The sequence below is a fragment of the Bos grunniens genome, chromosome 3 (genome assembly GCF_055505025.1).
Source record: "Bos grunniens cultivar Pamir isolate PY7600 chromosome 3, Bosgru_T2T1.0, whole genome shotgun sequence".
NCBI classification, from domain to species: Eukaryota; Metazoa; Chordata; class Mammalia; order Artiodactyla; family Bovidae; genus Bos; species Bos grunniens.
In genome coordinates, this window is record NC_141167.1 from 115276964 (window position 1) to 115290888 (window position 13925).

Consider the following 13925-nt stretch of genomic DNA (forward strand, 5'->3'; position numbering starts at 1 on the left):
CTCTCACCTCCGTTCCTCCTTTTGCTGAATCCCCCATCACCCCTGGGGTGAGTTGGGGCGAGATTGGTGGGGACTCATGCATCTGCAGTCTGAGCGTAATCTTTGGGGGAAAGCACAGAAGAGAAGAAATAACACATTGATAAGCAAGTCTTTCTCTGCTAATTCATTCGGTGAACTTCATAGAATTCATGGATTAGGATCATTGGTTAGAGCATTTGTTTCCTAGAGGCGATAAAATTAGAGACTGTTTTTAAGAAGAACCAAGGACTGTCTTCCAGGTCTGCACAGAGCAGCTTAGCTATCAGAGCCTAAGTGGTCTCCTAGGGAAGTTGGTGGAGAAGGCAATGGCACCCCAGTCCAGTACTCTTGCCTGGAAAATCCCATGGATGGAGGAGCCTGAAAGGCTGCAGTCCATGGGGTCGCGAAGAGTCGGACACGACTGAGCGACTTCACTTTCACTTTTCACCTTCATGCATTGGAGATGGAAATGGCAACCCACTCCAGTGTTCTTGCCTGGAGAATCCTAGGGACAGGGGAGCCTGGTGGGCTGCCGTCTGTGGGGTCGCACAGAGTTGGACACGACTGAGGCAACTTAGCAGCAGCAGTGAGGTTGGAGAACCAAGGTGATGAGATCTGTCCTGCTAAGAAGATATTGAAACTGCAGAGACTCTCATAGTTGTTTGCTGCAAGCTGAAGTATCCCAGTAACTTTATAACTAATGTAGCATTAGACACATTTGCAGAAATATGTTTCAGGGAGAGACTGAATCTGATAACCTGGACTGCTGCTTGTTAATGGCAAATGAAGTAGAGCTTTTTGTTTGCTTTGTTATGTTTGCTTTTTGCTGCCAAGGGGTTGTAATGTCATGATTATTTATTATTATATGTATGAGCCCTAGCCATGCGCTAGGGATAGTCAAAATATATTTACTATGAAATGAGACAAGCTCCAGTCATTTAAACAGCTCCAGTTGTAATAATAATAGCTAAGATTTGAAGCTGAGCACTGTTCTATTAGAATCCAGCAGTCCTTTTAGGCCATTCTGCTATTGGTATCCCATGTTTTGGAGGAAGAAACTGAGGCAGAATCATTCCATCACTTGCTTAAAATCACACAGCTGGTAGAAATCAGAGTTGAGATGTAAAGATAGGAGATCTGGTTGCAGGTCTTGCAGCTCACCCATGGAGCTATCCTGCATGTTACGATTGGTGAAGAAGCAGTTATAGCATTAGACGGTCTGAGGGAGTGCTTGGTCGCTCAGTCGTGTCTGACTTGTCGTGACCCTGTGGCCTGCAGCCCACCAGGCTCCTCTGTCTAAGGGATTGTCTCAGCAAGAATACTGGAGTGGGTTGCCATTTCCTCCTCCTGGAGACCTTCCCGACCCAGGGACTGAGCCCATGTCTCCTGAGTCTCCTGCACTGTAGGCGGATTCTTTACTGCTAAGCCACTGGGGAAGCCCATTAGACAGTCTAAGGTTATCCATGCCTAACTCTGAGAATCTAGACTTATTGATCAGAAAGTTAGCAAGTGCCAATTAAATAAATCCTCCCTGAGACTGAGAACAGAATATAGGAATTTATTGGCGACTGATGTTTGTCATTTGTCTTCTCATCTATGTGCCTTAGAACTGTCTCTTAGAAGATCTTGTTAAAGGAAAGCAAACCCTGGGGTGGCTGACTGAGAGGAAAACTGAGAAGGGGGTGAGATCAGATGAATGGCAGAGCTCTGTGGGGTGCTGTGTCCATGCAGAGCCATCTGGGGGTTCAGGTCTAAGAAGCTGCCAGGTGCATAGGGAACTATATTTAACATCTTCTAAGGTCCGTCTAGTCAAGGCTGCAGTTTTTCCTGTGGTCATGTATGGATGTGAGAGTTGGACTGTGAAGAAGGCTGAGCACCGAAGAATTGACGCTTTTGAACTGTGGTGTTGGAGAAGACTCTTTAGAGTCCCTTGGACTGCAAGGAGATCCAACCAGTCCATTCTGAAGGAGATCAGCCCTGGGATTTCTTTGGAAGGAATGATGCTAAAGCTGAAACTCCAGTACTTTGGCCACCTCATGCGAAGAGTTGACTCGTTGGAAAAGACTCTGATGCTGGGAGGGCAGGAGGAGAAGGGGATGACAGAGGATGAGATGGCTGGATGGCATCACTGACTCGATGGACGTGAGTCTGAGTGAACTGCGGGAGTTGGTGATGGACAGGGAGGCCTGGCGTGCTGCAATTCATGGGGTCACAAGGAGTCAGACACGACTGAGCGACTGAACTGAACTGAACTGACTGTATAACCTATAAGGGAAAATAAACTGCAAAAATATATATGCTACTGAACCACTTTGTTGTACATTTGAAACTAACACAATATTGTAAATTAACTATATTAGAATTTAAAAATTTAAGAAATCAGGGGAGGTATTGTCTGTGACTCATTCAAGGTATCTAATCCTGCTGCCCCTTTAGGCTTACCTGGTATGAGGATATTTTATTTTTTATTTTTTTATTGTTTTGAAGAATGTTCACTTATTTGACTGCTCTGGGTCTTAGTTGTGCTGTGTGGGATCTTCAGCCTTGTTGGGGCGTGCAAGGTCTTTAGTTGTGGCTTGTGAACTCTTCGTTGCACCGTGTGGGATCTAGTTTCCTAACCAACCGTCGAACCCGGGCCCGCTGCATTGGGAGCACGGAATCTCAGCCACTGGACTACCAGAGAAGCCCCTGAGGATGTTTTAACTCACCCTTCCATCTCCTTTATTTTCATTCTGGATGTGCCATGGTGATTATTCTTCAGCGGAGAAAGAAGACTAGTACCTATCTCAAGCTGGGCTGAGGTCCAGCCCTATGGTAGGGGTCAGGTTTTCCTCCTCTGGACTCTCCCGTGCCTCTTGCTGTGTGGGCACAGATTATGCATCTTCAGGGCTGGAGAGGGTCACGGGAAGGAACGTGCCCACCAGCAGAAGCTGACCATCTGGAGGCTCACAGGCACCTTGCAATGCTCATCTCTCCTCCTGAACTTCAAGGGAGTCTCAGGAGGTTGTTCAGTGAGTTCCTCCCTTATTGTTCGCGTTGCTAGCTTTGGAGGCTTTTCCCACAAGTCATGGCCTCTTAAGAATGTGCTTTCTTCCTAAAGGCCTGTCTTGGGCTTTCAGAAGAAAAAGAAGAGAGATTAGTTGGTTTTCTCAAGCCTTACATTTCTCTGATTCACAGGGTAAGGAGCTTTTAACCTATAACCCTTTGGGGTTTTGGGGGTGGGTGTTGTGAGGGTACTTTCTGGCGCTCTCCATATACTTTTTTAACCAGAATTATCTGCAACAGGATGCTCCCCTGGCAGGGAATGCAGGAGAGGACCAGCAAAGACTGCTAACTTATATCAGTGCCTTGTGAAGCCTGGGACATGAGCAGAGGGCAAGGAGGTTTCTCAGTGGCATCTCAAAAGCTGTTTGCTGAACTGAATTGAAACATCTAATAATTCTAAATGCTGGCCTTCCTAGGCCATAGCGATTTAATGATTGCTTTAATAAGATCTATGTTGGTTCTGCTTGCATTCATTACATCCTATCATTTTGATTCTGCATTAATTTTGGTACTTCCCTAATGCTAGTTGTTTAAAAAATAGTGTTTGCTCTGTCCTGCATTGCAAATTCAATTTCTGTGAAAACCTGACTGTTATAGTTGCTCTAACATGGGATTGTTTACTTTTATGGATGTTGGCCTTCAAGAGTATGGAGTGTTGTTGGAGAACAGTTGTAAGCTGAATGTGGTTGTGTGATCTGGTTGCTACAAACTGTCAGGCTGGTGGCTGGACACAGGATGCCTTTCTCTATTTCCTATCTGATTCATTCAGAGCATGAGAAAACAAAAGCCAAATGTGGAGTATATTCAATGTGTTCAACTTCTCTTAAGTTTATTTTTATTTCCTTTCTCTAAGCATTACTCATTATTTCTGCAAATGCTATCAGTTTTATGGAGGTGAAAACCCAATTTTAGTTTCCTAACACTATGGATATGAGCAGTATTGGCTTCTATTTCAATGACAGAATAATTCAGATAAATAATTCAAGATTTGGGGAGATCAGGACATGAGAGCAGGAACTGAGAAACTGGTAATTTACCAATGTATATTTAGATTAAAATGCTAAATGGCTAGGATTTTATGACCAACTACAATAAATCTAATTATTCTTTACAACTGTCAAGTGGCATTAAATAGGTTGACTGTATGTTCTTGGAAGAGTGGTCAATTTTGCCCACTTCTGACTGAAGCTCAAAGTTGCTGTAAACAATTTGACTGTAGTAGAGTCGAGTCCTGATGATGCCACTTTTGCCGCAGAATCTGGGCCGTATGGCATGTGCATAGAAGGAAAGGGGACAATGATCAGCTCTGAAGTGTGCATGCATGCGATGTGAACATGTGAGGGAGTCTGTATGACTACGACTACAGGCCATATGATTCTTGGGCCAGAAGTTATCGTAACATGAGTCTTCTCATCTGTATCAGCATAAATAAGTCATTCTTTCAATTCTCTCTGTCCTCTATATCAGGTTTGTGTCAGCTTATCTTTTTGCTTTAATATTTACTTATTTATCTGGCTGCTCTGAGTCTTAGTTGTAGCATGCAGGACCTCCGATCTTTGTGGGGACACAGGGAATCTCTAGTTACCGCACGAGGGAGTTTTCAGCTGCAGCGTGTGGACTGTTAGTTGAGGCCGTGGGATCTAGCTCCCTGACAGGGAGTTGAACCTGGGCCCCCTGCACTGGGAGTCTTAGCTACTGGACTGCCAGGGAAGTCCTTGTGTTAGGTTATCTTGTTTCTGCACTCTGGTGCACAGACATATAGACTCTTAAAGTTGGAAGGGAACTTTAGAAGTTTGCTAGCCTAATCATAGAAAAGGACTCTTTCCTACAGTCTCCTAAATAAAATGATTATTCAGCTTCTACTTGAATAAGCTGGAGAAGGAAATGGCAACCCACTCCAGTATTCTTGCCTGGAGAATCCTGTGAATGGAGGAGCCTAGTGGGCTGCCGTCTGTGGGGTTGCACAGAGTTGGACATGATTGAAGGGACTTAGCAGCAGCAGCAGCACTTGAATAAGCACTTCCAGTAATGAGGAGCTCATAGCCTCACAAAGAAACACATACCAATTTTGGGTGATTCTAATTTTTAGGATGCTCCCCTTTAGTTTTGGTCAATATCTTCCTCTTCGAAACTTCCTTAGCTATGAGTTTACAGGTCTGTTGCATGATCTGGATCCTTCTACTTCAGGACAGTGTATCATGTCTATAAAGACCATCAACTCCCAGTAGATTCTTCTTTTTTCCAGTTGAAATATTCCAAAGTCTCCTTCAATGAATGCTCTTGGTTGCTTTGTAGAGAAGTATCCTCTCCTCCCTTCCCACTTGTTGAATATTAAACTTTTTGAACCTGTGGATCCTGGAGGTTCTTCTTCCTTGGAATTCCACAAAGTCTGATATGCCTTCTCTGAGGAAAGTCTCCTTCTTCTTATAAGTTCCAGTTGTACAATTTTGAGTTCTTTTCTGGCTCCTTTATCTTACTTTTCTTCCCAGCATCCTTGTGCATCAAGTACTGAGCCATTTTTCTTATCTTTACTCCTTTATAATTTATTGTCACCCTGTCTTCCTTCTTGGATTATTTCTTCCATTCTCCTTTGAAAAAACTTAAATTCTTCCATCATCTGGAAAAAAAAAAAAAAAGAGAGAGACACTCTTTAGATCCTTTTCTTTTTCCTCCTGCTGCGAAATCAAATTATAGTTGCAGCCCTTAGGACCAATGAGTGCAAAATGACCAAGAGCAACATAAAGTCTTATCAGTTCAGTTCAGTCGCTCAGTCATGTCTGACTCTTTGCGACCCCATGGACTATAGCGTGCCAGGCTTCCCTGTCCATCACTCTCATTTTGCCTGGATGCTGTCAACCCAACTAGATCATGTATGTGACTCTGAGTATAGATAATTCATTGCGTGTGTATCACTGGTAAAGTCTTGAGTATGCAGTTTGTCGATGTGGGCTTAAGGATAGTTACTGCCAATGGCAGTTTAAATTTTACCTGCCATTGATTTCAACCTTATAGCTCTCATTCTTCTCTCAATTCTACAGAACTTTTACTCTTTACCATAGAATGTAATTACATAAACTTTGGTACTGCTTATTGTCAAGAATGAACAAAAAATGAGAGCGGGCATGTCCTTGGTGTTCCTCTCCTTTATTTTTCAGATTGATAGGATATCAGGGGGAATATTTAGTTCATCCAAGGTTACACTGTTAATTGAGCAGCTGGTCAGATACTGTTTCCACTAGATCATTTAGCTAGGTAACTCTTTTGGCCTTAGTAGAGAAGGAGGCTTAAACTGTGGCATTTCTGATCTCTAATGTGTGTGTTCATTTTTTCTCTTTTACCACTTAGCACGCTGTACCTGGTATAGTTCTCAATAAAAGCTGGTTAATGAATATTTCAAGTTTTTTGTTTCTTTTTGAAAGTTGGAAAGATGTTTAAAGAGAAAAGACCATATTGAGTAATGAAGAATTCAGTATAACCATGGAGGTCAGATCTTGGGAGAAAGAGGCTGTGAGGTTTGTTCAGAGATAGATAAAGCATCTTGCTGGGTGCCATGGTGTCTACAAAGGATGTAGAACTCAGTCCAATCTCAGTGAGTTTGTAATGGGATGAATATACTTGGGACTGTAGAAATGGGATAAAAAGAGAGACAAGACTGCATCATATTAAAAAAAATTAACTTCCAATCCAAAGGAAAATATAATCAATGAGGAGCTCAGAGATGGGAAGGCAATGGAAGGCTTGCTGTTATGTTGGAAGGGTGGTAAGTATAAGTGAGACACAGGTGTGCTCCAAAACAGTGTTGTTCATTGAGTTCCAGCCACAAGTGGCGAACAGTTCACAAACCCACAGTCAGCTTAAGTTCCTGAGGTGGTGGAGATTAAGAATGTAAAAAAGGGAACAAGAATTTATTAGGCACATTGGTTGTGTTCAGTTGCTAAGTCATGTCCCACTATTTGTGACCCCATGAACTACAGCATGCCAGGCTTCTCTGTCCTTCACTATCCCCTGGAGTTTGCTCAAACTCATGTCCACTGAGCTGGTGATGACATCCAACCACCTTATCCTCTGTCACCTCTTTCTCTTCCTGCCCTCAATCATTCCCAGCATCAAGGTCTTTTCCAATGAGTCAGCTCTTCACATCAGGTGGCCAAAGTAATGGAGCTTCAGCTTCAGCATTAGTCCTTCCAGTGAATATTCAGGGTTGATTTCCTTTAGGATTGACTGGTTTGATCTCCTGCTGTCCAAGGGACTCTCAAGAGTCTTCTTCGGCACTCAGCCTTCTTTATTGGGCACCTTGTGTGTGCTTGTGCTGAGTCGCTCCATCCTGTCTGACTCTTTGTGACCCCATGGACCGTAGCCCACCAGGCTCCTCTGTCCATGGGATTCTCCAGGGAGAATACTGGAGTTGCCATTTCCTTCTCCAGGGTATCTTCCCAACCCAGGGATTGAGCCCAGGTCTTCTGCATTGCAGGCAGACTGCTATACATTAATTCAGTAGATTTCCCGAGCACTTGCTCCATGTCAGGCAGCCTGTTAGATGTTGGGGATTCAGCAGAGATCAAGGATCAGTGCTATCTTTGCACTGGAGAGTAAATTCAAGAGTAGGCCAGGCTGTGTGCTAGGAACCGGGTGTTCCGGGTCCTGGTTTCCCTGTGTAATGAATTTTACAGTAGTTTCTTCTGCTGCACCCAACACCAGCCTTCTTCAGAGTCTCTGCCTCCCTCAAGCCTAGTTCTGTTCCCTGTGAACAGGCTGGGATCCCCATGGATTGGTGACATCACCCGCCATTGGATCTCAATGCACATTCCTGTCGTCACTGGTGAGCAGGGTCCCGGTGAAAGGAGCTCAGTCCTTCATTTGACTTCAGACTTTCCACTTCCCTTTTAAAATGTCTGACTGGCATAGTTATTTCTCAATAACTCAACATCCTCAGCCTGAAAAGGACCCAAGGCTTAGGAAAGAGGTGCCCACGTGTGTTTGCTGTCAAACACAGATCACTGGCCACTCCCCTCGTCACTCCTGTCTCTGGTGGGAACATTATGCATTAGAGGTTAGGGGTCTGGGGTTGGCACGGTGTAGAAAGGGCACTTCCCTGGCCGCAACCCCCATGTGTTCTAAATGCCATGTTCCCTGGTCACCAGGGCCAGCCTTAGAGCAGTGGCGTCACATGGCCTGAGAGCCGCGAGGGGCAGGGGAGCCAGATGTGCAGAGCGTGCGTGTGTGTCTCGTCCCTGTCTGTGGAGGGTTGCTGTGGGCATGTCCTACTCTGCAGTTTGACACACGTCAACATCAAATGACTGACGGCACCTCTGATCTGTCATAGACCGTTTTATAGAACATGAGTTAACCAGGGTCTCTTCATGCTGAGCTTAACAGTTTAGTTATTTCTTGCTTTAAGAATGAAACTTGTAGGGTCTGCTAGGTTCCCCTGAGGATTTGTCCTTTGGTTTTGGGGAGCCCTGAGGGAGAAAGTCCCTTCCACGTCCCCACGGTTCGTTCCTTTCTGATGAATGCTTGCTCTTCTGCTCAGCGGATGCCTCCCAGGACCCGGAGGGAGATGAGCCTCCTTCTGCAGAGACCTTTGGCTGGACTTCTCTGGCTCTCCCAGAGGTGAGAGACCGCGGTTCCTGAAGCCTCAGGCTTGGCACCAGCTCGGCCGTGGTGGATCCAGGACCCTGACCTCCAGCCTCACTCCATCTAAGGGCCTCTGTGTCCCAGAGCGACCTTGTGGGATCTGCCTCTGACTGGTTCTTCACAACCTCTGCCACGAGTGATTTTCGCTCTAGACACGGGCCAATGGATTCCTGAAAGGGGCTGTGTGGGCTCTGCTCTCCATCTCTGCCCTGGTGTGGGTCTGGCGGTGCTCTCCTCTGTGGTCTGGGCAGGGAATGATGATGAACCAGGGCTGCTGTTGTTTTTGTTTTGTGATATTTAAAGCAAGCTAAGCTCTCATTACTGTAATACAGTATATGCTTTGGGCTGGAGGGAGGAGTAGCATCCCTCCCGGATCAGGGGCAGTTCTGTGATGTTGCAGGGAGCCTGGGAAAGTGTTTGGACCATGGCTGATAGAGTTCAGAGTTCCAGGGCTGAGACGGGCTGCAGAGCTCCCCCACTCTTTCTCCTCCCAGCCCCCTCACTTGAACCAGGAGGGAGCTGAGCTTGCTCAAGGAAAGGGATTGCTCAGGCTGTAGCATGGTAGTGGAAGGGCTGGGACTAGAATGCAGGCCCTGAGATGGATTTGCGATAGTAGGTACAGCTTCTGCTTCTGCCCTTCTCATTAATTCAAGATCCTTTTGAGGCCGCGAACTTCATTTTGTATCTGTAATTTTGTATTCTGTTTCTTAAGCGAAGGGGCCCTTCCAAATGTCTAAGTTTCAAGAGCCACAGAATCGCCCGTCCCTGCCCAGACCTTTCTACTACATTGAACTGCCTGTGTTTGTGAGGAGAAGGGGCAGATGGGAACACAGAGCTGTCTCAGTGCTGTGATGCCAAGTGCAGCTCTGAGATCAGGTACCTGAGGGGCTCCAGGTCAGCCAGTGGGAATCAAGGAGCACGAGGTACAGGCAGGGGCATATGATCTTGTAGTCTCACTCCTAGGCATGTGTCTGGAGAAGATTCTCATGAAAAGAGATAAAGGCACCCCAATGTTCATAGCAGCATTGTTTACAATATCCGAGCTACCAGGGAAGCCCCAAAGACATAGGAGCCACCTTAAATGTTTATCCTCAGATGAGTGGATAATGAAAATGTGGGATATTTACACAATGGAGTGTCATGCAGCCATAAAAAAGAATGAAATACTGCCATTTGCAGCAGCATGGATGAACCCAAAGAGGATCATACTAAGTGAAGTAAGTCAGAAAGTGAAAGACAAATACCATGATGTCTCTTGTATGTGTAATCTAACATATGATACAAATAAACTTGTTTGCAAAACAGAAGCAGACTCACAGATACAGAAAGCGAACTTATGGTTACCAAATGGGAAAGGGGCTGGGGAGGGATAAATTAGGAGTTTGGGATTAACAGGTATACACTACTGTATATAAAATAAATAGCAAGGTCCTATTGTATAGCACAGGGAACTGCTTTCAATATCTTATGATAAACCAGAATGGGAAAGAACATGAAAAACCATATATCCATATGTGTGTGTGTGTGTGTGTGTGTAAATCACTGTGAATATAACTGAATCACTTTGATGTATACCAGAAACTGGCACAACATTGTAAATTGACTATACTTCAATTTAAAGAAAAGGTGGAGGCCAGGGGGACCGCCCCCTGAAGGCAGATTCACTTGCTGGCAGTGTGATAGCAATCTTGCAAGTGTAGGCAAGCTGAACCTAACTTTGTGCCTGGTGACAATGTGCAGTTTGAGTGGACTGGGTGGGGAGAGCATGGCAGAGTGCAGCCCCCAGACCTCATCGGCCTTCTGGTGGGTAGCCATTTACTGAATGCTGTTGCACTTGCCACTTGTGTGATCTTGGACAAATTATCTGTTCTCTGTGTTTCTGTCTTCTCGTCTGCAAAATGAGGACAGTAATAATAAAAACTTCAGAGAGTTGTTATGAGGGCTGAGAAAATTCATGTAACACCGAGCGTATTGCCTACTGTGTAATACGTGCTCCAGAAATCTCTACTGTGGCTCTCATAAGTGCTGAGATAAGAAATATCCCTGCCCTTTGGAACTCACAGTTTTACTGAGGAGACAAGATTGTCCCACATACATACAAGCACAATTAGGGACTATATCAGTCAGTGGATGGTATCTGCTATGTTACGGGGCATAGATGCAAAGGAGTTGAGCAAGGAGACTCCATTTTGACCTGGAAGCACTGCCAAAAAGGAGGGGAGAGACTAATTGAAGAAGCCGGTGCACTCCATCTTCTCAGCTGTCAGCAGGGAGATGGACAGGCCAACAGCCTCTCCTGGATCCTAAGGATCCTTCTGGACATCTGTTCATCTGCCTAACACGTTCGCTGATTGTCTCCAGACTATGCTTTGAAAATTCAAAGAGGGCATGACAAGGTCCCTGCCTGCAGGTGCTCACACAGCCTAGCAGGGAGGGGCGTCCAGAGAAATATTGCTACTAGCAAATGTTCTATTCATATCTATATATATCTCCAAGGCCATCATCTGAGGCCAAAGGTGGGATGGGGCAAGTCAGATAGGTGTTCAGAGCATGAGTTTGAACAAAAGCATGGATCTACTTGGTGAAAAGGGACAGCTCAAAAGCCATGAGGTCTCATTCAAAGGAACTGGAAGGTGTGAGTCTTTCTGCAGGAGAGGTGGAGTTGATTAGAACTTTCTGAGACAGAGAATCCCCATTCTCAGTCTTTGAGACCGGGATCTCAGGCTTTGAGACCAGGATCAGGCACGCTTTTGGTCTCTCACTTGTCCTTGGCAATGTAGGGGTTAGGAGCTGAGCTAGGAAGTGGGGAGGATTAAGCCTGGCAGGTGGGAGAGAGGAGGCTCTTCACACATCAGGAGTAAGTGCCAGGCATTGGTGACGCACAGGGAAATTTCCTGAAGTCAGATGAAGTCTGCAGATGTTTCATAGCCTTAAATAAACTTATATTTTCTGGTTCAGAGGTTTCCACTGAAAGTAACATAGAAGGGAATGCCAGCTAGCAATATGAAGGAAGCGTGAAATGCAAAGAGTTAGAGGCCAGACTTCTCGTGATCAGTGACATTATTATTTTGGCAAGGATTGCAGGAGCTGCAGGTGAGGAGGGAGTGACTTGCTTGAAGAGAAGGGTAGGAAACCAGGAAAGGAGTCCCAGACATTTGGTCCCGACCCAACTGCTGGGCTCTGGGGTTTGGGCAGGGACTCTTGGGCTGTATTTGTCTAAGGTGGTGGGGCCCCCTTTACATTTAGTGTCTATATGTCCCCATGACAAGAACTGCATAATACCGCATCTTCTGCTTTGCTCTGCCACCCCTAAACTCAGAGCAAAGTGAGAAGATTAAGTTTATCACTACTGCTCCATGTCCTTGCCTTGCTTGTTTTTCTTAAGACTCTTAAGCGTAGGAAGAGCTTCAGGTCCCCAAAAGGGGCTATGAGGTATCTGAGCTTGGTAGTGATGGCAAATAAGCTGGTCAGCGCTGAATTCCTCTCTTTCTTTTTCTCAGCCTTGAAGGTCTTAGTAAGCCTTTACCTCTTTCATTGGCCAGCCCTGTCAAACTTTGCAGTTTTTCAGAATTCCTTGCTTTTTATTTTTCCTTCTAGGTCTTTCCTAAAGTCCATTATTCATCCAGGCCCACTGTGTGTCTCCTCCTCTATCGCACCATCCCTGTAGCTATGACCTGCCATGAACTTGCTATCTTCACTTTTCCAAATGTTTGCACGTGCCAGCCACGTAACTCTCCTGATGCTTTTTTGTTGTATTGCCTCCAGATGACTCAACCTGTACGGGGCTCACAACAGATTTTCCGTATATATGTGTCACCTCAACTGCTGAGCTGTTTTTGTTCCTGTGCACCATTCTATTCATAGCAACACTTGTCGTTGTTATTCAGTCGCTAAGTCGTGTGTGACTCTGTGACCCCATGGACTGTAGCACGCCAGGCCTCCCTGTCCCTTACCGTCTCCCAGAGTTTGCCCAATTTCATGTCCATTGAATTGGTGATGCTTTCTAACCGTCTCATCTACTGCTGTGCTCTTCTCCTTTGGCCATCAATCTTTCCCAGCATCAGGGTCCTTTCCAATGAGTCAGCCGTTTGCATCAGGTAGTCAAGGTATTGGAGCCTCATAGTACTACAACTAACAACTAAACACTAACAGGTACTTACTATCTCCCAGGCACCGGTGCTATAAGTCCTTTACATGCATCATCTCAGTTAACTATAATTGTGACACCATTTTCTACTTTTATCCATATTTCATACTTTCCAGATCTATAGAAAAGTGTCCTTCAACCCAGAGATCAATTAGTATCTGGCTGAAGTGCCTGACCTGTATCATGGCTGAAGTTTTCACTACAGAATACAGTTGCAAAGCCCTAAGAGGTGAAATCCTTGCTTCCTCGTTCAGCTGATGGTCTCAGAGAAGGTGAGGGATCTCCATTCTTCTGTGGCAAAAGCACTGGTGTTAACCCTTGTATTCGGGAGTCCCTGAATATGTTAAGGGAAAGACACCTAGGTCCCTTTGTTGAAAGGGGAGATGCTGGCTGGTGGGCCTCCTGCAGGGACCTGAAGCAGGGTTCCCTGGCATCACACCTAATCTCTTCTGAGGCTCAGGAGGGTTTCTTATGGATGGATGAGATCAAATTTACTTCACATTGATTGGGCCTATGCAAATTAATAAGCAGCCTGATGGAGACATGTGTTCTTAAGAGGCCAGCACTTCCATGGACCACAAGAATAAGGCAGCCCTCGTGGACATGGCATGGCTGGAACCAGGTCTTGGCCCTCGTGGCTTTGGGTGGCTGGATTGAAATGTTGTTGGGACGTGTGCACTCTCACATGGGGACAGAACAGCACTTGCTCTAGCAGTATGATCACATCACTGTCCCTCCAGACACGGCCTAGCCCTGCTCTCCTCAGCCCCAGGCTGGTTTGTGCTGCGCTGGTTCATAGTTAAGTGCTGAGTCTTTCATGACTTGTGAATGACTGTATGCACAGGGTCAAGTCACTTTCTCCAGAGACAGTATCACTCCTAGGATGTTCCCAACGAGGTTTAGTGTGCTTGTCAAAGGCAAGGAGTTTGTATTGCTGGTGTTGCCTGTTTTGTTACTATTGAAATGACCTGCCCATCAACTGCAGGTCACCGTGTAGGTGTGAACCGGTGCACGTAGAGGGTGATGACTGGGGAGGCATGTTTTTGCCTGTAACTTGCAAATTTATTGAGACAAGGAGATG

At 45.6% G+C, this 13925-nt stretch overlaps 1 protein-coding gene across 7 annotated transcripts in view; it reads left to right on the forward strand.

Moving 5' to 3' along the window:
• The window catches only part of DDR2 (discoidin domain receptor tyrosine kinase 2), a 175526-nt gene that overhangs the window by 73914 nt on the left and 87687 nt on the right, over nucleotides 1–13925 (forward strand). The window contains exon 3 of one of the 7 annotated variants that reach the window (XM_086393823.1): nucleotides 12961–13116. The exons of the other annotated variants lie outside the window; for them this stretch is intronic. Coding sequence (XP_086249949.1) covers nucleotides 13102–13116 — 15 coding nt within the window. The 5' untranslated portion in view covers nucleotides 12961–13101. The remainder of the gene's footprint in view (nucleotides 1–12960; nucleotides 13117–13925) is intronic. 7 annotated transcript variants of the gene reach the window in all.